This window comes from Dasypus novemcinctus, chromosome 15, assembly GCF_030445035.2.
Source record: "Dasypus novemcinctus isolate mDasNov1 chromosome 15, mDasNov1.1.hap2, whole genome shotgun sequence".
Classification (NCBI taxonomy): domain Eukaryota; kingdom Metazoa; phylum Chordata; class Mammalia; order Cingulata; family Dasypodidae; genus Dasypus; species Dasypus novemcinctus.
Genome location: NC_080687.1, coordinates 89,235,713 through 89,258,595, shown reverse-complemented (window position 1 = coordinate 89,258,595; position 22,883 = coordinate 89,235,713). Strand labels below are relative to the sequence as shown.

Here is a 22,883-nt window from a genome sequence, read left to right as displayed (position 1 = left end):
TCCCTCCCATATTTTTATTGACTTTTTCTTTCTTTCTATGTATGCATAGGTCTAGCTCTGCCAATGCACGCTCTGTAGGTACTCAGTTATTCTTCCAGACACACCTACGCAACTTCTCAAATGGGAAAAAAAATATCGCCCCAAATAAACAAAAATCCCCACCCCACAATGTCTTTACCTTCATTTTCTCCTACTGTCTTGCAGCAGGTAAATTAATTCCATCAGTTTGCTTCTTTGTCTACGACGCACACTGCAAATGTTTTTCCTTTCCCAACTATGGACTGACACTTTGCTATCTCTAGCTGCTATCTAGTGATAAGGAAGTACCACTTGAGCCCGGATCTGAGCAGCAGTGGTCCGGGCTAAGGGTAGGGGGAAAAGCATACCAATAGAGGGTACACCCCTACGGTGAGAAAAAGTTTAGTATTTTCAAGTAAATGACATAAGGCAAGGGTAGATGGGGTAGAGCCTAGCCTAAGGAGGGGTCATTGACTTCCTGCAAGGAAAAACCTTACAGGCCTTGATGAAGATGTGGATATTTATTCCAAATGAAGTGGGAAGCCACTGAAGGTTTTAAGCAGAAGAAAGATCCACCTGATTTATGACTTTAAACTATCGCTCTGGTTGCGATGTGGATAATGTACTGGAGGGCACATGAGTAGCAGTTAGGAAGCCACCGATATGATCCAGGCAAGATCCAACAGGGGCTTGGACTAGGATGGCAGAAGGAGATAGAGAAATGGATGGTGATTACAATCAACAGGGTTTGATGATGGATTGATGGCTTGGAGGGAGATGGAAAAGGAAGAGGAGGTGCGAAACGTGGCTCCGGGTTTCTCTGGCTGCAGCACCTGGTGGGACAGATGTATGATTTACTACGATGCAGAATGGGAGTGAGGCAAGAGACCAAGAGTTTGATTTTGTATATTGGCTGATAGTCCTGCATGAAACCTAAGTATCAAGTAGTCAGCTGGTGAAACAATGCTGAAGTTCACAAATGTGGTCAGGGCTAGAGTTCTCCACGTGTGAGTCATTAACCTATGCGTAGGTAATGTTTGAAGTAGTGGGAAGGATGAGATCACCTAGGGACTGGAGAATCCTTCACCCAGCATTTAAGCACTTTACTCTGAAGGTCGACGTCTTTTTGACAGCTCCAACCACAGAAAACAAGGGAGATTGCTCTCTGGCTTCACATGCTACACAAGGTTTATTTCCTAGAATTACTTTTCTTTTCCCATTACCCCACACTCTGTGTTAGAACTCAAATAGTTAAAAAGGACAATGTCAAAACTAATTTTAAGGGATAGAATGCGATCTACATTGAAAAAAAAAAAAAAAGAACAGAAAAGTCCCATAAAAAGCTAAAGAGAAAGTTTACTAGAATAATTCATAACCATCTGCTTTTTCACTCTTACTCTACCTTTATTTTTTTTCAAATCCAGGTCCTATCACTCTAACTTTGACTGAGTACATGTGTCAGCTTTGTTGTTTCATTCTGCAAATATTTGTTCACATATAGATATATTGCATGTGTCTGTGTGAAGGCATATACAGCTGTCTATTTCTGCATGCTGATGTATGTTTGTATATATACACAAAACAGTATACATATATATGTATATATACATGCACACGCATACTCTTTCATGAATGGATGTTATTCATAGCAAATGAAATGTAAGCTCCTAGAAGGCAGAAACAATCTAAAGAAGCTGGCACAAAGTATTAATCAGAAGCTACTCAATAAACATTGCTCCTTGCCAGGGATATCAAAAGCAACACAGATATGTTGGGTATAATGATCCCCTACATCTACTTTTTTCTTTTTTTAAAGATTTATTATTATTATTTTTAAAATTTATTTCTCTCCCCTTCCTCCCCCCCGCCCCAGTTGTCTGTTCTCTGTGTCCATTTGCTGCATGTTCTTTTGTCCGCTTCTGTCTGTATCTGTGTCTCTTTTTGCTGCGTCATCTTTTTGTGTCAGCTCTCCGTGTGTGCAGCACACGGGCAGGCTGCACTTTCTTTCGCGCTGGGCGGCTCTCCTTACGGGGCACACTCCTTACGCATGGGGCTCCCCTATGCGGGGGACACCCCTGCGTGGCAGGGCACTCCTTGCACGCATCAGCACTGCGCATGGGCCAGCTCCTCATGGGTCAAGGAGGCCCGGGGTTTGAACCGCGGACCTCCCATGCCATGTGGTAGACGGACATCCTATCCATTGGGGCAAGTCCACTTCCCTCTCCTATATCTACTTCTGTGTGCACACTCATTTCAGGCTTTGAAGTCATCTGCTTTATAAATTCTAACCATGCATTTTGCTGTAACTTGAGGTTTCAGAGAAGAATGAACTTGTTTTATGTTCCAGATTTGGTACTCTCAACTATGGTAATTCATTAATTATTTTATTTGATTGTTATTATGGCAAAAAATGTTTTGGTATGACTCCACTTAATAAAGACCTAGACTTACACTACCCATTATCTGTTCAAAGATCTCTGCTAACATATTTATAAATAAAGGCGCAAGGGTACATGAGGTTGTTAGGAATTTACTGTATCATAATTCTATGGATTTTAGGACTTGGTACAGAATAACTTTGTGTCTAAAAGTGGGTATTATCTATAATCCTTAATATCACAAAAGGATTGCTCCAACAAATGATGAAGGCTTTTGCTACTTGCTTATTACTCAAACTTGGAATTTTAAAATGACAGTTCATGGTAAGAAAATATAACAGAACCCTATTCCACCCATGTACAGACACAGGCTACTATGTTTGTTTCCATTGTTGAGTCTCTCCCCAAAGAATAAAAAGAATTGCTGTAGACCGTGAATTAATGATTTTCCCTCTCCATCATAAATGATAAATAGGTTTTAACTTGCTTTATAACAAAAGTTAGGCATGAATTTTATTTCATTTACTAAAGAAAAATAATACATTTTCTTTTTGAGAATAATATTTTAACAAAAAGCTGTGGAAAGGAAATTGGAATTTTTTGGTCTAGTTCTTTTAACCGATTAGAAGTCGCTTTGGAAAGAGAAGAGCATCATAGGCTATAGCTGGTCTTTTGTTATCAATCGCTCCTCTAGTTTCACTTATTAGAAAGACTTTGTTATTAGTATTTTTAATACATTTTTAGTTATCAGTCTTATAGGTGATATAATTTTTAGTCATTTTCACTAACAAGCATCATCTTCCAGGCTGATTCAATAAAATGAGCTGATGGAAACAGGACTCATTGGCAAACATTTGCACAGGAACAGCCACACAAATGGATGTTGAGAAAAAGTAGTAAGTTCATGCTGCGCTTCAGCTGTCACGGCAGGTGAACGGTTCTGACAGGAAAATACTGCTGCCGTTTTCGTTTAGAAAGCATACAAGGAACTCTGGTCATGGGACAAGGCAAGTTAGGTTACCGCACATTTGCATGACATGAGCCAAGCTAAAAGCACCCTAACAGAAGAGGCACAGGAGAAGGGATTCTGTGTTGCCAAACATTTTCATGAGCAGAAAAGTAGCACAAAGGAAATACCTTAAGATCTCGCCTTTCCAGATGCAAAAGTTCAGCCCCTCTGATGTCATGGCGGATGAAGATTTCTTTGTACTCTCCCAAATTGAGCAGATCCAGCCAAGCAGCAACTTCCTCTGTGCCCCATTTCTGAACTACTAAAGTTAAGAGCAAAACCCCCTTAATTTCTACATGCTCAATGCATTACAAAGCAAAGGTTGGCCAAAGAAGATGCAAAACACAGTAGAGCGGCAATGCTAGCAAAGGGAAAAGTTAAAGGTGTTTCAACAAAACTACAGTTTTGTTTTAATCCCATGCAGATTACAGACGATCAATAAACACAAGGATATGACTACACAAAGACTTCCACTGCTATGCAGCCATGCCGTTAACTTGAGCCTAATTTCCTCATTAAAGCTACCTAAAGCACACTTATTGTTGAAAAGTGGATAAAAATTTTATTTCATGATCAGTGGTGCAAGGTTTAAGTAAACTCTGATTATTTCCTAAGACCACGTATGAAACCAGTGATAGTCAGATATGAGTGAAAAATGCTTATTAAAATTTAAAATCTGATATGGGGCACTCAGTTGTACACAAACCTCTCTACTTATGGTCTTGCTGTTTTTTAGTGTTGCCCTCATTGACTCCATTGATATTGATGATTACAGCAACAAAAGTGTTATTAAATCAATTTAATAGGAAGCTCAAAAACTTTATCCACACTGCTAAGATTAGTTGGAACATATTATTTTTCAGTATCTGTAATTATTCTCTTGGACATTTTATTCAACATTGATTAGCTTAATAAAAGCCCTTTAAATAGCTGCTTTATGAAAGTCACAAATCAGATTTTATAACACTTTTTAAAGTCAGAGAGCTAACTCAGAAGAATTATAAAATGATTTGGTTATAAAGGGCAGTACTGCCATAGCCACAAAACTTAAAAATGCTTTAGCACTAATATAGCAGGAAGTTTAATCTCTAGGGAAAGATGGAAAGGGCAATAGAAAGAACAGCAAAGAGAGGGTTTAATCTTTGCTTGGGAATTTAAGTATCACAGTAGATTGTCATTACTAAGCTGTAAAATGGTATAGTAAATCCTTAAAGCAGGGGAAGGAGACTACGTAACTTTAGGAGAAAAATATATTCACAAGTTACAGGAGTACATGCAAGTTTCTATGTTCCATTTATCAAAGTGATCTAGATATTGAACTCTGAAAAAGGAAAACACGTTACCCAGTGATGCCTTGTATTGTTGTTGAGAAAGAAAAAGAATCATCTAAATAGACAATGGCATCTATCAACCAAAGAAGATGCAAACCACTCGCTGCCTAATATTCTGGTTTGCTTCATGACAACAGATTCCTACTGAATACTTTGGTAGGATTTTTCTAAGTTGTTCTTTCCATAATGCTATACTTTTCCTTCCAATGCAGACCACCTACCAGGCTGTGAACTTGTCTTCTGCTTCTGAACCTTTTCCTTTTTAAATTTTGGCACCATACGAAACACTGTGCTTTTGCTGTTTCTCTTGGTATCATCTACAGGAGGTTCCTGTTCAAATCAGGTGAGAAAATAATTTTGTCAGGGTGGTCAAGAGAAGAAAAACTCTGATAGAAGACACAACATGGGAACAGTGTATAAATCCTAAACATCACAGAATAGCGATAGCTTCCTCAAAGGGAGCTCATGATCGAATGTACTACTGAAAGCGTACTGATTCCCAATAGGTGCATTCATTCACAAGAATGCCTAATTATGGCTTGTTCCAGAGAAATGCGTTTAAAAGCAGTACTTGGAATTTTTAGGTGAATTTAAATTCTATTGCCATAAGGTCTCTATTGATAAAGAAACAGATCAAATTTTACGTACCTCATCCTCATTTGGGTGTAAGATATAATAAAGCCAAGGAATCTCTGTTAGTTTTTGTAACTCCACCTCCACAGAGTGTAAGGCATTGGAGACTCGCTCTTCATGTGGAGATTCCAACTGCTGAGTTACCGGGTTAGAAAACAAAACAGAGTAAGACTCAGTTACCAAGCTCAAATAAAACAGCTGATTCAGACAGTGAGCATTCTTGCTTTTTTTAGATTGGGTTTTAAAAAAGGAATATAGAAAAAAGAACATATTCTTTTATATTAACTTCATTTAAAAATCTGGAGAGCTTTTGTCTATCTTTACTTCCCAAAAATGATTTATACAGTGGAAAAAGTATTGATTTTGATTTTTTTCTTTGTGACCTCCTTCCTTCCTCCCTCCCTCCCTCCTTCTCTCCCTTTCTTCCACCCATTCTGCCTCCCTGGACTAGCAAGCAGTCTTATTCTACTTATTTGTGCCAAAAATCCTTATTTTACATTGGTTATTTCATGACAAATAGTATTTTAAAAATTGGTCAAAAACTTGTCATACATAAAGAACTGCTCAGCACAATAGTTTCCTGAAGACTTAGAAGAATAAGTTTAAAGAGAAAATACATGAAACGGAAACAGTTGGGATGAAAGTTGTAAAAATCAGGGCAAAAGTAACATGCTAAATGACTGATAATCTGGTCTATTAGAATGTATCTGTCAGAAAAGAGGATTTGGAAACCATAAAGAGAATTTAACTGGTCACCTATTATCCACATTAACCCACCAAAGCAGTCATTAAAATGTATTTAGAAGTTCAATAAATGAATAAAGGTGAAATAAATGCTACCAAGCACGGAACTGGCAGAGAAACAGCTGGATTTTGGTCCTGGCATTGCAACCAGCCATACAACCAAGGGAAGGTCAGTTAATTTCAGGACCCTTAGTTCCTCCTACATAAATAGCAGAATGTGAAGCTATTTTTGAGATATCTTCCAGCAAATGAATTTTAAAGTGAATTACATTAAAATTATAGAGTATCTACATATAAGTTCACAGAATTTTAGAACTAAAAGTTCAGCTATCACATTACTGTTATTTAAAATGACATGAAAAGAATCTACCATCTCTAGTAGTTAAAGGAAATATAGAGATTCTCCACCTCGTTTAATAAAATTTACTATTTTCGTTAAAAATCTAAGAATATGTCTTAAACAATTGAAAAAAATGGTTATTACATATTCATTCTAGAAGAGCAAGCTTTCGTTATTTCTAAACATAATTAACTATTGTGATATCACAATATGTTGTTTTTAAATCATACATACATATTTGACAATAAAAGGATGGGGTCCTTTTAGATGAACATAATGCAGTTGATAAATATTAACCAAGTACATCAATGGGTCCATTCGGGGTAGAGAACGAAAGCAGAGAATAGGTTACGCTTCTAGTTCTTGTCAATGAGAAATGATCTTAAACGGATTTCGAGTAATAAAAAATTACGTGTTCTCAAGACAAACATTGGGACCAAAGCCACAGTTCACTGGAGTTCCTATAGGACTTATTTGAGAAGAAAAGCAAGTAGATTCTGGTTAAAAACAGTAGTGCCAACATTAGCCAAGAAGATGTCCTCATTTGGTTTTATCAAAAGAGATAACCAAATGAGGTCAAAAGAGATAACCAGTGTTTCTGCCTAAAAGTTTTTCCTTCTAGATCACGGCAGAGGCAACCCACCTCTTGCCCTGGGACACTGTGTTTCAGCGTCCTCTAGAGACGGGAAAGAGAAACGGACTTTCGTTCAGAGTGAAGGCTGCTCCACGAGTAGCGCGCAGCTGGCCCTGACATTCGACCACAGTCGATTATTAGTTGGCTGGACTGTTTGACACAATTCTGAGTCTCCCACAGGGCCAGGGACTACGAATTTTAGTATCACTTTTATTCAGGTGTATATTTTCCCAGGCGAGAAATAAAATTACTGTCAAGAGAACTGATTCAAGATCACCGTCTACTGGTTAATCAGATTGTTAGAAAGAAGAAAAATGCACGGAGGCCTTGGGAGGCCTTCACATGGGAATAACTCACAACCCAACGCTAGGTGGCGCTCAGAGCCAACAGGCTACAACGCCTGAAACGGACGCGGCGGGAAAGAAAGGCTGACCCTGCAAACTCCCAGCCACCCAAGGGGACTCAGCGGGCTTCTAGTACTCACGCTCGAGGTCCACGGACTGTGGTCAATTCCAGACTGGGCCTAAATTTGATTTCCAGGACAAATATGAGTTACCTTAGGGATATGGTGAGTTTTTGAAATTTAGTTCTTGAAACATTGAGTCTAGGAAGTGTCTACTTGTAAGCAAATCTGGAGGAACAAACCACTCATATTTCAACTGCAAATTCAGGGAAAAAAACCTATGATATTCTTTACTCTTTTGCAATAATGAGTACTTGAGGAATGCCTACCACGTTTTATAAAGTTCAGGTCTCCCGAGGGTGACCTGGGGAAGGTAGATTTGCATAAAAACACGGTGGCATCTAGGAGGGAAAATTTCTACTCCTGCGGGCCTGAATCCTAACTCTCTGGATGAGCCGTGTCTTTTCTTGAAGGTGAGAGGGAGACAAACAGGAAGAGCCTAGGAGGTAGGACAGAGGCTGCTTCTGCCTTAGAATCTGATGAATGCATACCCCCTGGTGGACGGAAGGCCCGTCAATTCATTTCATCATTCTCATATGTTAACAATCATTGCCTTTCCTTACCAAAGGAACCCTGCCAACTAGTAAAGATTCCGTTTCATTATACAGTGCCTTCACATTGATGGCTATTTCAGTGGCAGTATCTCTCGTAAGATTCTAGAAGAGAAGAATATCAAAGACAAGTGGCTCTGTATTAAAAACTGTGATTCAATCACCAGCAAATACTTAAAATTCTTTTTCCACAATTTAAAGTCACAGCGCACTTTTGAAAAACCAACCAAATCCTGTTATACTGGCAAAAGTTCACCCTCACATTTGATAGGATGATCCCTTTTCCAAAACCAAAAGAATGGACTGATCATACTGGATGTACTCAGGGTACAAATCCTACGCAAAATACAGTCGATTCACGTTATTTGCGTAATGTTAGGTTTTCTAAAGTTGCCACGAATGGACGCTGCCAGTCTCTGGTGACAATATTTTCGACAACCAGCTGATACACAGCCTTCTTTAATATGCAATTCTGCTTAAAGATACCTTATTTAATATACATTTCTGGTTCTTTAACCTTGAACTCACGGCCCACAGCCCTAGAACTCATGCCTGAATGAGGCTTATCAAACACTCGTGTTTTCTCTACAAAGCACATCATAGCCTTCTTGTGCTTAGGAACACTTGACAGTACTTCAGCACTAATCTGGGGGCCATTTTAAACAGCACAATCACAAAGAGCACAAAAATGCTAAAAACATGGTACTGAATATACTGTAGAAAGGACACCTGTTTACAGTGTAAGAGCTGAAACAAAAAGGCAGAGCATCACCATGCTCAGTCTTAGCTGGGAATGTGTGCATTAGACAACTCAGATTCTTCACCATTCTGTGCATGTCCAGGAATGACTGTGCAAGCGCTGGAAGCATTAATTTTGGGATTACAAATGAATGTTAGTAAGCAGGCCAATCCACAAATACAGAATCTGCAAATAATGAGAATCGACTGTTTATATGCTGGCACCAACACATACATATTGCCAAAAAAAGTGAAGTCAAAGGAAAGTATGCCTCAGCAGGGGCATTACCAGACTACAATTAAGTTTAGGCATTGCCTCTCAGTAGTCACAACCAGGATGATTTTTAGTCTCCACTGTGTGGACTAACACTTATTTGTGTATTAATTTAGATAACTTCAGTGGGATAATGAAAGAGCAAAATACTGTTACTAGTTTTTCCTACTCTCTAGCAACTTACCATGTATCACAATTCAGGAGAGTTATATGGTCCATGCTATCATTAGCTTTTACAATAACATAACAAAATAAAGTAAGAAAACATTTCTGCATACAATTTCACTCATGAATGAATGCATCTCTAATAAAAGTGTGCACTGGGGCTATCTAGGCTTGCCCTACATGGAGGTACAGGGGAGAAGGTAAAAGAAGGAACAGGGAGCAATAGTGGTGGCTAAAAGGAAAAGGAGGAGAAGGAAGATGGCAAGGTGACAAGTGATGGAAAGTGCAATACAAAAAAAAAAAAAAAAAAAAAAGATGGAAGCTAAGAGCAGGCATGGAAAATTGGCAACAAAAGGGAAATCAGCAAAAACTTGGCCACAAATTTACGATCAGCTTCTGGCATAGACTCATACAGATTATATAACTTTCTTTCAAAGGGTGTGGCATACTTTATATTAAAATATATGCGTAGCACACCAAATAAGATGTAGAATGAGAGTTCACCGTTCGAGCCTCACCTCTGGGCAGCGCGGGTTGGCTTTGTTCAGCGCGTGGGAGCATGCATTCACAGCATGGGCCAGTTCCTGCTCCAAAAGACAGTGGATCGTGGCCGCATCACAAATCCTGAAAGCAAAAAGAAAATGAATGAGCAAAAATGGTTTTTGAAGCATTGCTGATTTTTTACAGTGTAGCAGTGGTAGACTAAAACAAGAAAAACACCATAAAGATCAATAAGGAAAAAGAAATTTAATGACTGTTCAATTATGAGTGGCCCAGGGTAGATACGTAAGATTCAAACTCCACTGTGACAAACAATATTAAGCTGAAAATCTTGATATAAAAAGTTAGGATAGGAGTCAGAGATAAACATTCTGAAGCACAATGCTGAAGAACAGAATAGAGTAAAAATGCATTCTTCAGTATCATTGGAAAGGGAGAGGGGATGCAGATTTAATGAGTAGAAATGTAAACACTGAACATAATACAAAATATTAGGGAAGGAGCATTACCATACTTATCATCGATATGCCAAGTGATTTATATGCATTACCCAATTTAAGATTCACAGTCTTAAAAGGTACCTGTGATTAATTTTCTCCACTTTATAAAGACATTGAGGGTCAGAGAGATTTGTACCCAAAACTAATAAGTGGTGGGTCAAGGATTGGAATCTGTGCCTATCCAACTCCAGAGCTCGTGGTGCCACATTCCTCTGGTGTCTAAACCTCCAAGAACAGTCCAAAACATCCAAAATCCCACAGGGCATGAAGGCCAAGCAAGAGAAACTAGGGAAATCCCACCAACTGCTTAAAAATGATGTTAGGTTTGCAGAGGAGTGAGAGGGAAGGATTAGCCAAATCCTTTTCCCTTCTGATAGCTTCAAGTAGGATGGTTTTTAAACCGCAAAGGTCAGAACCCCAGACTGTAGCACCAAATGCAATGGATGTCTCATGGTGATGGGGCAGGTTGTTGTTATGGGGGGAGGAGTTTGGTGAGGGGGGTGGGGGGGTATATGGAGACGTCATATTTTTTTTATGTAACATTTTAAAAATAGACAAAAAAATAATAATCCTGTCATAAATGTAACCATTTAGGTATATATAAATGCCAGTATTATGGTACTATATTTTTTGGTATGTAACTCAACTTCTTACTTCCTACAGGTGTTAAAATGCAAATGCATACAAAGTAATAATGAATTTATGGCTTTTTATAAATTTATAATGTGAAAGATTTAAGTGGTAACAGGTATAAAAATAAAGGTGGGGGAAAAGGGGTATAGGAAAAGTATATGTGTTTGTTATTGAAGTTAAATTGTTATCAAACCAAAAAAAAAAAAAAGAGTAAAGGAAAAGGGTTTATACCATAAGCCTCAGACACTTGCTATCCAAGGCACAAGAGATCTTGCAAATGCTGCCTCAGTGTTATTTTCAATAATCTTAAGAAACTATGAAGAACAGGTTATTCCCCAGAAGGGATACGGGTAAATATTATTCTAATTTTCAAATTTCAGATCCACTTTCCCAACTACCAAATGCATCTCCTCCTTGATATTTCTGACACAATTTAAATTCTCCAAGTCCAAAACAGAATCCATTATTTTCCCTCTCAAATTCTGTCCTCTTCCTGAATCTTATTGCGCCACCCAGGTATTTGTTAGACATCTGCGGCTCATCCTGTCTCCTAATTCATGCCCACATACGTCGATGACCTTAAATCTCTCTGCTCCTTTCAGTCTCTACTGCCTTAACCTGTCATTTCCTACCAGGGCCATTCTGACAGTGGCCTAAGTGTTGGCCCTGCCCCAGCTTTGTGTCCTCCTGACGATCTCCATACCGCTGCCAACATCCCCTTGACATGCCCTACTACAAGTCCCTGCTTAATTGTCTTCAGTGGTTCTTCACTCTCCATAGAGAAAAAGGCCTGGCTTCTCGGCTGAGTGTAACAGGCCCATTGTGGTCTGGTCCCTGCTCACCCCTCCACCTGTATTGCCTAAACTCTCACACGTACTGTGCCAACACCGGTCACAGCAAATATCCAAGAATTCCTGAAAATTACCACATCCTCCCACTGTGCCTTCTACAGCCGGTTTCTACGCTTAGACTGCATCTTCCTCTACCTCCCTCATTGCTCTGGCCCCCTTTGTGCAGCCACGGCACTCACTCTGCGCCTTGTGACAACACTTATGCCACACGTCTCCCTCCCACTACTCTGCAAGCAAATCGAGAGGGACCTCGAGTTCGTCATCTTGGTATCCCTCTGGCTGAATGCGGTGCTCAGCACACAGAAGAGTTCAAAAATATCTGTGGAATACCAAATGTACAAATCCTGAAATAGATCAGTGGGCTGGATTTTCATCTTTGGGAAAATTTAAAAGACAGATGGGGAACCAAATCTGGTTGACCAAAAGCAAGTCAGGGCAACCTTCAAGTTTTTTGTTTTGTTTTGTTTTTGTTTTTGTTTTAAAGATTTATTTTTCATTTATTTATTTCCCCTTCTGCCTCCCCAGCTGTCTGCTCTCTGTGTCTGTTTACTGTGTGTTCTTCTGTGACCGCTTCTATCCTTATCAGGGGCACTGGGAATCTGTGTTTCTTTTTGTTGCATCTTCTTGTGTCAGCTCTCCGTGTGGGTGGCACCATTCCTGGGCAGGCTGAACTTCCTTTCGTGCTGAGTGGCTCTCCTTACAGGGCGCACTCCTTGCATGTGGGGCTCCCCTATGCGGGGATACCCCTGCGTGACAGGGCTCTCCTTGCGCGCATCAGCACTGCGCGTGGGCCAGCTCCACACGGGTCAAGGAGGCCCGGGGTTTGAACTGCGGACCTCCCAGGTGGTAGACGGACGCCCTAACCACTGGGCCAAGTCTGCTTCCCTTGACTTTTTTTTTTTTGATGAGGTTATTTGGTGGGTCAACAAGATGATGATATAGGAAGTTCTGTAAATTGGAGGCCATAGAAGTTCACTGAAGGAATAACTAATACCACTGGGGATAAGAAGCTGAGATGTACAATAACACCGTTAAAGAGAATTTAGCTAACTACATACTCATCTCTCCTTACTTTTCTTCTGGTATATATTGCCATTATTGTACTTTATTCCAATTCTGAGTGTTCCTCTCCAGAAGCAGGGAATGTTTATGATTTCTCTTATATCTCTAACATCTTGTACACGCTAGGTATCTAATACATATTTAAGGGGAAAGTAAGGAATGAGAGAGGGGAGCAGATGGTGAGTAGGAGAGAGGCAGCAGGGAGGAAGTAAGTCCCTGTATTACTAGCTTCGTTTTCCTTCTTTCCTTTTTCAGCATTTGTATCGGTGACCAGATGACTGCATAGAAAGAATCGAATAGCTACCATGCACGGAACACTAAATAACACTAATAGCCAGATGTTCTGTGCTAAAAAGCACTTTAGACTCTCATTTAATTTTCTCAACAACGTGGTAAGGTGGTTCTTATTCTTCCCATTTGGGAGCTAAGGAATCCAAGGGTCACAGGAGTTAACAAACTTGTCCATGGTCTTTTGTCCTCTCTCCTACTCCTAGTCAGAGTAATATGAGTTTTACACTCATAGAACTTGTTTATTTTTTTCATCTCCTCCCTTTCTATCTACCAAAATTAATTTATGTATAGCTTTGCAATCTTTTGACTCTGTTGCCCCCATCTATCCTTAGACGTAGGGCTAATGTTCATACTTCCTTCTAATGCCGTAAGCATTCCACTGAAAATTACAAAGCAAAAGATAAGTAGGCAGTGCAGTGTGAAGACTGTGTATAAAATGGGAAATAATAATGGAGAGAGTGTGGTGTGGTAGAGTCCATTAGACAAGCTCACCACTGTGCTCCAGAAAGCCTGAGAGCTGGACGTGAGAAGCCAGCCTGGAAGGTGTGTGTGTGGGGTGGGGGGCAGGGAGGCAGGGGGGAGCGGCTCCTGAGGTGGAAACGAGTCAGCAGATGAAGACGAGGAAACGCATCTCTTTTAGACATGACAAACAACTCAAGGGCTGCCTGAAGATGGAAAAAACAAAATTGACTTGGACCAAAGTTCTCCTAGGACAAAAAGCCACCAAACCTAGTAATGAGCTCCTCAGCAGCCTGGGAGCACAGCTGCATCTGCGACGCCTCTTCTGTTGCCAAGTCGCCAGAATGATGAAAGAACAAGTGGGTTCGAAGAGCTGGTTTACCAGAATCACACTTCTGTTTATCTTCCCAAGATTTGAGAGTGCTTTCAAAAGCCTATTTAAAATCATTATTGCAATGAATGGTTAGATTATAGCTCTGAGACCCATTTATAAATGTGCACTTAGATATTATAGGAATGACCTAGAAACGATTGCTTTTTTCCTAATCAAATATCTCATTAAATAAATGACAAGTATAAACAGATATTTTAAACTTTTCCTATGTATCACAACAAATAAAAAAATAATGTAATCTGTCAGAATGACTATTTCACCAAAAAGTTTAAAAGGAGAGAACCTCCATGAACGCTTTAATCTTTACTATTTTATGTATGCTACATAGGACTAATATTGGCCGTCTTATTTGTTAAGGACAGGGCCTTAATTAAAAATACTAGATGTAAGTGAGTCTGTATTTCAAACTACAAATGACCTAAATGTCAGACGTAAGAGACAATTTGAATCTTTTTCCTTGTTTTCTGTTTTTCATAACAATTTAAGATTAAAAAACACACACATTGCTTGATAAAATTCTAGAAATATCTAGAAAAAATGTTTTTTAGTTACATACCCTGTCTCTCGTTAGCATCTGTGCTCTATTTTTGTGGACAATTTTGATAATCCCCGGAGGCTGGACCCATGCTTCACCATCCACCTGAACTGGGACTCCCTCATCACCAAATATCGTGATTTTTACTGAACGGCACTGCAATAAAATCAACAACTTATTTTAGGGTGCAAAGCACCCTAAGAAATGGACAATCACTTCTAGGCTTAATTTTAGTGCTCGTGGCTTTCGGCCCGTTCGTCCTGTAGAAGAGAAAGCTCCACTTCATCATTCTGATCCCATCCGAGTAACTGCCCTGAAAAGCCAGTCAGCATTTAAGGTGGGTACTGAGCGTAGAACTCCCTGGAACGGCTTTCCCCACCCTCCGTGGCCCAGGTGGTGCAGTTGGATTTGACTTCGGAAGCAAACCTGGGCTATGCGATGGTGCTGCAGCTTAATGACCCTGGAGACTGCCATCTGCATGCTATCAAAAATGGCCACCACCTCCAGGATCTTGTCATCAAAGGACGGTGCCGTAAATATCTGGAAAGAAAAACTACATTACACTTCCGCGGATAAACTTAGGATATAGGTGAAGGGGCGCCTTACGCAACAAAGAACCTCTGCAAATAGGTTTTTTAAAAACCTTACAAAAGTAGTAAGCAGAAAAGTAAGTAATATTATTAGCAAATTATAATTCAAGGGGGAAAATCTCTGAAGATGGCTATACTACTTGTACCTCTTATGAAGGCACACCTTGGACCCAGTGAAACCCAATGTTTTAAAATAGTTCACCTTGGTATTAAATGTGTTAACGGTGTGTTCCTACATAAGTCAAATGTCCTGATAAAAAGATGGTTATCATTTTAGAAAATCCCGAAAGGCTGAAGGGTGATCCAGGTTTCACATGGTGAGAGGCAATAAACATGCAAATTTTGACTGGGTTCACTTAGTATGTTCCATTCTCTAGGGAACTCCATCAAGGTGCTTCAGCAATGGGCATATGTGCTTTACATACTTTTGGGGGAATTTGAAAGAAAGGAAACAAAAACTTTGTTGGATTAAAAAAAACCAGGTTGACATATTTTGATTTTATATTAAATGCATTCACAAAATGGGGTTAACAATTTCTAAATTAGACTGGATAAGTCTCTCCTTTTTACTCTTTCCTTCTCTATATCCTAAGTAATTATGCCTCTGAAAATTATTCAATATAAAGTAGAAACCTGAATAAAACTTTCACTGAGTAATATTGGCATGAAGATTTGGTCATATTGTTGATTTCTCTTCACTTTTGTTATCGAACTACCTGGATTAGAATCCTAGTTGTGCTACTTACTAATCTGTGTGAACTGTCTCAGTTTTTTCAATGGTAAAATTTAATTTAAAATGGTGGGTCTTAGACAACGAATGCAAAGCGCCTCATACTGCCTGAATTCCTTGAAGGTAGTCAAGAAATGTTAGCTTTGTTTATCTTTAGCTCACAGGTTTGTTTTTTTTTTACTTCAAATTATTTAAGAGTAGTGACATGGTAACAAAAAATGCTGACTCTAATAGAAGTTTTTATACTCCAGTAGGATTGACTTATACTCATATCACCAAAATTACAAATACTTTCTCATTTATTTTATACTTTAATCCTGTCTGAACATGGATCAGTGAGAGCCATTATATCATAAGCCTCAAATCAAATGGCCTATTAATTGATGTATGTGTCTACTCAAACAAAGGCAGTGATAACTCTTCTCATTTTTATGGTAATACATACTTTAAGAATTGTGATCATTCTATCAGTTGTTTTGGAAAACAATTGCATCTGTTAGATTGTGTTTTTGTTTTGTTTCTTTTTTGTTACAGGAAAGTATAAAAAGGGAGGACAAGTAGCCCGAAATCCCCTTGGTAAAATGACATTTCTAAAAATAAAAAGAATATACATATGAAGTTAGAAAACAAAAAGTACAGAAAGCTATCATGATAGGCAGAATAAGACACTCCAATAAATGTCTATGTCCTAATTCCAGAAACCTGTGAATATGCTGCCTTCCATGGCAAAAGGGACCTTGTAGATGTGATAAATGAAGGGCCTTGAGGTGGGAGGTCATCCTGGATTATCAGAGTGGGCTCTACGTCATCACAGGATTCCTTAAAAATGGAGGGGGGTGGGGAGCAGATGTAGCTCAGTGGTTGAGCACCTGCTTCCTATGTATGATGTCCTGGATTGAATCCCCAGTACTTCAAAAGAAAAAAAAAAACCCAAAAAATAGGTGGAAGGGGGAAGGAGGGGAAGAGGGCAGAGGATGGGTCATGGGAAGGACTCAACCCCCTGTGGCTGGCTTTGAAGGTGGAGGAAGGGGCCACCAGCCAAGGCATATGGGTGCTGCTAGGAGCTAGAAAGGGCAAGGAAACAGATTGTCCCCAGAACCTCCAAGGAAGGACACAGCCTTGCCAACACACTGATCTCAGCCAGTGAGACTCATGTCGGACCTGATAAAATAAGTGCATGTTGTTTAAGGCGCTAAGTTTCTGTTAGTTTGTTACAGAAACAACAGAAAACTGCAAATAAAATGGGCACGAAATGAAAAAGTGAAAACTTCCCCTCTCCATCCCCTAAATCTACTTTCCAAAAATAGAGTCTTCTGTGCCCATTCAAAAGAGTTTTAGCTACATCTCACAAGATACATGTATCTCTGTACTTGGCATGTAAAGATTTTTTACGTCAATGGGAGACTATTCAAATAAAATATGAAACATCTATTCCACTCTTCCCTTCCCAATGTAGGAGAATGGCATATTCCAACTGGAAATTAAGTTAATGGTATATGATTGATTGACAGATTTTTAAAAAGCAAGTTATTCCAATAGTTTCATTATCTTTTGAGGGAACAAACTACTCACGCCCACATCATGATGCTACTTACATCATCGTCTTTAGTTCCACCCCAGAAATTAGTACCTCCAGCGTAGCTTGGAATGTTCAACACCGCTATGCCTTGCAGACTGGGGAGAGGAATATACTGTCCATCACACTGTAAGTCAAAGGTCACAGGTTAGAGGAGAGAGCAGAACCACGAGATTGGAAGATACTAAAATACCAGAGATAAAGGGTGATAGGGCAAAGGGTTGGTAACGTCTGTTCTCCTGTTAATGAGTTCCTACAGATTAAAAGCTTTTATCTTAATTTTTTCATCTAAAAACATTTTAAATACCTATAGCCAAAGCTGTTACAAAAACTGAATAATAAAAAAAACCAAAAAAACCCAGACTACTGGGCAGATGGCGGACTAGAAAGACACAGGACTCTCCTCCTCCAGAAAAATGGCAAGAAGATAGGGTGAGACAGCCTGGAAGAAGATCTTCTAGGGTTTAGGACACCAAGCAAAGGCTGGACACCCCCCAGAGGAGAGAGGGACAAAGGAGGGGAAGCGCGATGACAGATCTGTGAGTTGAAACCAGCAGCTGTGGCTGCGGTACCTGCCCCCACACTAAAGACACTTTAGAATTCTCAGGCTTCTGGGTCTGCCGCTATAGATAAAGAGGGGTCCAGGAATCCACCACCCCAATAAAGGGGAGAGAGGGAAATAGCCTAAGGCTGACTCAGCTTTGGACTCACAAATTTGGCCTGCTGTGTCCCACCAAATTACAAGGCTCTTAGCCTCCAGGCAGGAAGCTCTGTCACATTGATCCCGTCTGTGTTGCAACAAATACACTCAACCAGGCACTGAATGGAGAACTGCCAAAGAGCACCATCTGCTGGCCGACCAAGGAACCACATGTGAGAAAATTAAAAATAAGAAGAGGCTTTTTCTGTCCTTTATGGCTTCTCTCCCCAAGGCCCTGGGAAGCCATTCTGCAACCAATTATTGGGTCCAGAGCCCTGCTTTGAGCAACTAGCAGGGACAAGCTTAACAATGCAGAATGAGCCAAGAATCAAAAAGTAGTGGTAACGCACAGCCTCCTATCACTAAATCCCTACAAATGAGAAAGAAATTGAGCATCTGAGTGAACGACATCCTAATCGGATGCCTAGATCCATTCTAAGAAAATGGAAGACATGGCCCAAGGCAACGGCTATATCAAAGCCCCAGAAGAGACACAGGATTTGAGAGCACTAATTAGCAAATTGTGACAAATTCCCAAAATCAAATTAGTGAGTTTAAAGACAATATAACTAAAGAGATAAATGACATCAAGAAGACACTGAGTGAGTGCAAAGAAGAATTTGAAATCCTGAACAGAAAAGTAACAGAGCTCATGGGAATGAAAGACACAATAGGTGAGATCAAAAGCACATTTGAGGCATACAACAACAGACTTGAAATGACAAAAAAAAATAATAAGTGTTACCAAAGACAGAACAGCTAAAATTGAAGACAGAAAAGAACAGGGAAAGAAAAGAATGACAAAAATTGAGCAGGGGCTCAGAGAGTTGAATGACAACATGAAATGTAACAACACACATATCACCGGAGTTTCAGAAGAAGAGAAGGAGAAAAGGGGCAGAAAGAGTATTTGAGGTAATAACAGCTGAAAATTCCCCAACTCACATGAAAGAAATGAACTTATATGTCCAAGAAGTACACCGAATCCCAATCAGAATAAATTCAAATAGACCTACTCCAAGACCCATACTACTCAGAATGTCCAAGACAAACAGAAAATTCTCAGAGCAGCAAGGGAGAAGCAAACCATCACATACAAGGGACATCCAGTAAGACTTAGTGCAGATTTCCCTTCAGAAATCATGGAGGTGAGAATACAGTGTTATGATACAATTAGAATACTGAAAGAGAAAAACTGCCAGGTGAGAATTCTTTATTCAGCAAAATTGTCTTTCAAATATGAAGGTCAGTATAAAATATTCACAAACAAACAGAAACTAAGAGGGTTTGCAAAAAAGAACACACCTTTGTAGGAAATATTAAAGGAAGCCTTAGAACATGAAATAAAAAGACAGGAGAAAAAAGCCTAGAGGAGAGTATAGAAGAAAGAATAGAGAAAGGATAATCAAAAGAGTAAAAAGACAGAAAAAATATGATACAACATAAGAAAATCAAAGAATAAAATGGTGGAAATAAAGAATGCATTTACTGTAATATCACTGAATGTGACTGGCTTAAACTCTCCATTCAAAAGGTACAGGCTGATAGAATGGATAAAAAAAAATGAGCCATCCATAAGCTGCTTATGAGAAACTCACCTCAAACCCAGAGATACAAATCAGCTGAAAGTGAAAGGTTTGAAAAAAGATACTCCATGCATATAGTAACCAAAAAAGAGCAGGAGTAGCTATACTAATATTGGACAAACAGACTTTAAATGCAAAAAAGTTATGAGATACAGAAAGTCATTATATATTTTAAAAAGCGGCAATCCACCAGGAAGATATAAGTCATAAATATCTATGCACCTAACCAGGGTACCCCAAAATACATGAGACAAACTCTGGCAAAACTGAGGGAGAAACAGACATCTCTACAATATTCGTTGGAGACTTCAACTCACATCATTAGATAGAACCACTTGACAGAAGATCAACAAGGAAACAGAGAACTTGAACAATATGATAACAGACATATATAGAATGATACGTCCAAACTCAGTGGGTTATACATTCTTCTCAAGTGCCTATGGATCTTTCTCCAGGATAGACCACATGTTAGGGCACAGTGCAGCTCTAAATAAATATAAAAAGATTGAAATTATACAAAGCACGTTCTCAGATCATAATGAAATGAAACTGGAAATCAATAATAGAGAAAAAGAAGTAAATTCGCAAATATGTGAAGCTGAACAACACATTCCTAAATAATCAATGAGTCAAAGAAGAAATTGTAAGTGAAATCAGTAAATATATTGAGACAAATGAAAATGAGAATACAGTGTATCAGAACTTATGGGATAAAGTGAAGGCAATCTTGAGAGGGAAATTTATAGCACTAAATGCCTATGTTAAAAAAGAACAAAGAGCTAAACTCAAAGATTTAACTGAACAACTAGAGAAACTAGAAAAAAAAAATAGCAAACCAATCCTAAAGTAAGCAGAAGGAAAGAAATAATAAGGCTTAGACCAGAAATAAATAAAATTGAGAACAAAAAAAAAGAGAAAATCAACAAAGCCAAAAGTTAGTTCTTTGAGAAGATCAATAAAATTGAAAAACCCCTAGCTAGACTAACAAAGAAAAAAAGAGAGAAGATGCAAATAAATAAAATCAGAAATGAAAGGGGGGAAGGTATAACTGACCCAAAGAAATAAAAATGATCATAAAAGGATATTATGAGAAACTGTGTGTCAACCAACTAGACAACCTAGATGAAATTGACAAATTCCTAGAAAAGCATGAACCATCTACACTGATGCTACAAGAAATACAAGAACTTAACAAACCAACCATATGTAAAGAGATTTAATCCATCATCAAAAATAGCCCAGCAAAGAAAAGTCCAGGACTAGATGGCTTCACAGGTGAGTTCTACAAAGCATTTCGAAAAGAATTAACACCAATCCTGTTTAAACTCTTCCAAAAAATTGAAGAGGGAAAATTACCCAACACATTTTATGAAGGCAACATCACCCTAATGACCAAATACCAAAGCCAGATAAAGATACTACAAGAAAAGAGAATTACAGACCAATCTCTCTAATGAACATAGATGCAAAAATTCCCAACAAAACACTTGCAAATCGAATCCAACATCTCAAAAGACTTATATGTCATGACCAAGTGGGACTTATTCCTGATATGCAAGGTTGGTTCAACATAAGAAAAAGCAGCAATGTAATAAACATATTAACAAATTGAAGGAAAAAACTACACGATCATCTTAATCAACATAGAAAAGGCATTCAACAAATCCAGCATCCTTTTTTTTTTTTACTTTTACATAAAAGCTCATAGCAGTTTTATTCGAAATAGCCAAAACTGAAAACCAAAATGTCCATCAATATCAGACAAATGAAGAAAAAACAATGAAATTTATCCATGCAATTGAATATCACTCGCAAAGAGAAAGACAAACTACTGAAACATGGGTGAATCTCAAAAACATGCAAAGTGGAAGAAGTTAGATATAAGAGTACATACCGCATGAGTCCATTTACATGAAGTGCTAACACATAAAACTAACCTACAGTGACAGAGCAGGTTGGTGGTTATCTAGGACCAGGGATTGGGGTGGGACTGACTGGGAATGGGCACAAGGGAATTTTCTTGGATGGAAATATTATTTACCATGATTGTGGTGGTGGTTACACAGGTGTAGGCATTTATTAAAGCTCAAACCTTCTAAGGTTGCTGGAATCTGGTAAGAACTCATGGGCAAAATATTTTTTTTTATATTAATTCAAAACTTGTTTTGAATGTTCAGAGGAAAGAAATTCAGAGGCAAATATGAAAAAAACTCATAGCCAACATCGTACTCAACGGTGAAAGGTTGAAAGTTTTCCCTCTAAGATCAGAAACAAGATATAAGGATGCCCACTGTTACCACTGTTAGTCAATATTGTACCAGAAGTTCTAGCTAGGGCAATTACACAAGAAAAAAAATTAAAGGCATCCAAATAGGAAAAGAGGAAGTAAAACTCACTGTTTGCAGATGACATGATCCTGTACTTAGAAAATCCTGAAGTATCCACAAAAAAGCTACTTGAGCTAATAAATGAGTTCAGCAAAGTGGCAGGATACGAGATCAACATGCAAAGATCAGTAATGTTTTGTACACTAGTACTGAACAATCGAGGAGGAAACTGGGAAAAATTCCATTTTCAATAGCAACAAAAAGATTCAAAATACCTAGGAATTTATTTAACCAAAGAAGTACAGGACCTATATGCAGAAAACTACAAAACAATGGAAATTTTGAAAGACCTAAACAGATGGAAAGACATTTTGTGTTCATGGAATGGAAGAGTAAATATTGTGACGATGTCAGTCTTACCCAAACTGATGTATAGATTCAATACAATACCAATCAAAATTCCAATAGCTACTTTCTTTCAAAATCAGGCATTACTTAAGTCTCTTTCGAGTCACTTAAGATGATGCTTTTGTTTTGTATCATGGTCATTGTCTCTGTACTCACTTTAACCATCCTTCTAAAAGCGAGTTCTGTAAGGGCAGTTTTGGTTCTCACCATTTCATCTAGAGTCTTGCACAGGCCCTGGCACACTGCCAGTGCTCTGTAACTAACTGGTGACTGGCTAACCTCAAACCTAGTTAGCTATTGAGGCCACAATCGCTTAAGGAACTGATTTTTAAAAATTACTGGAAAAATGACAGTAATTATATTACACAAATGTTATAATGATCATACTTAATGTTCGAATTAGCATTTAAGTATAACCACTTACAATTTTCTAACTGAGCATCTAATCCAGTGGAAAGA

At 38.7% G+C, this 22,883-nt stretch overlaps 1 protein-coding gene across 7 annotated transcripts in view; it reads right to left on the bottom strand.

Moving 5' to 3' along the window:
- DGKH (diacylglycerol kinase eta) overlaps window positions 1–22,883 on the bottom strand; it is a 192,878-nt gene that overhangs the window by 4,218 nt on the left and 165,777 nt on the right. For 4 of the 7 annotated variants that reach the window (XM_058276630.2, XM_058276631.2, XM_058276634.2 and 1 more), the window contains 9 exons: window positions 17,420–17,527; window positions 14,931–15,044; window positions 14,526–14,660; window positions 13,846–14,009; window positions 9,797–9,902; window positions 8,114–8,206; window positions 5,385–5,504; window positions 4,958–5,066; window positions 3,534–3,667 (listed from right to left, as the gene is read on the bottom strand). In XM_058276630.2, coding sequence (XP_058132613.1) covers window positions 3,534–3,667; window positions 4,958–5,066; window positions 5,385–5,504; window positions 8,114–8,206; window positions 9,797–9,902; window positions 13,846–14,009; window positions 14,526–14,660; window positions 14,931–15,044; window positions 17,420–17,527 — 1,083 coding nt within the window. The remainder of the gene's footprint in view (window positions 1–3,533; window positions 3,668–4,957; window positions 5,067–5,384; window positions 5,505–8,113; window positions 8,207–9,796; window positions 9,903–13,845; window positions 14,010–14,525; window positions 14,661–14,930; window positions 15,045–17,419; window positions 17,528–22,883) is intronic. The other 3 variants (XM_058276632.2, XM_058276633.2, XM_058276636.2) reach the window with 1 other exon arrangement.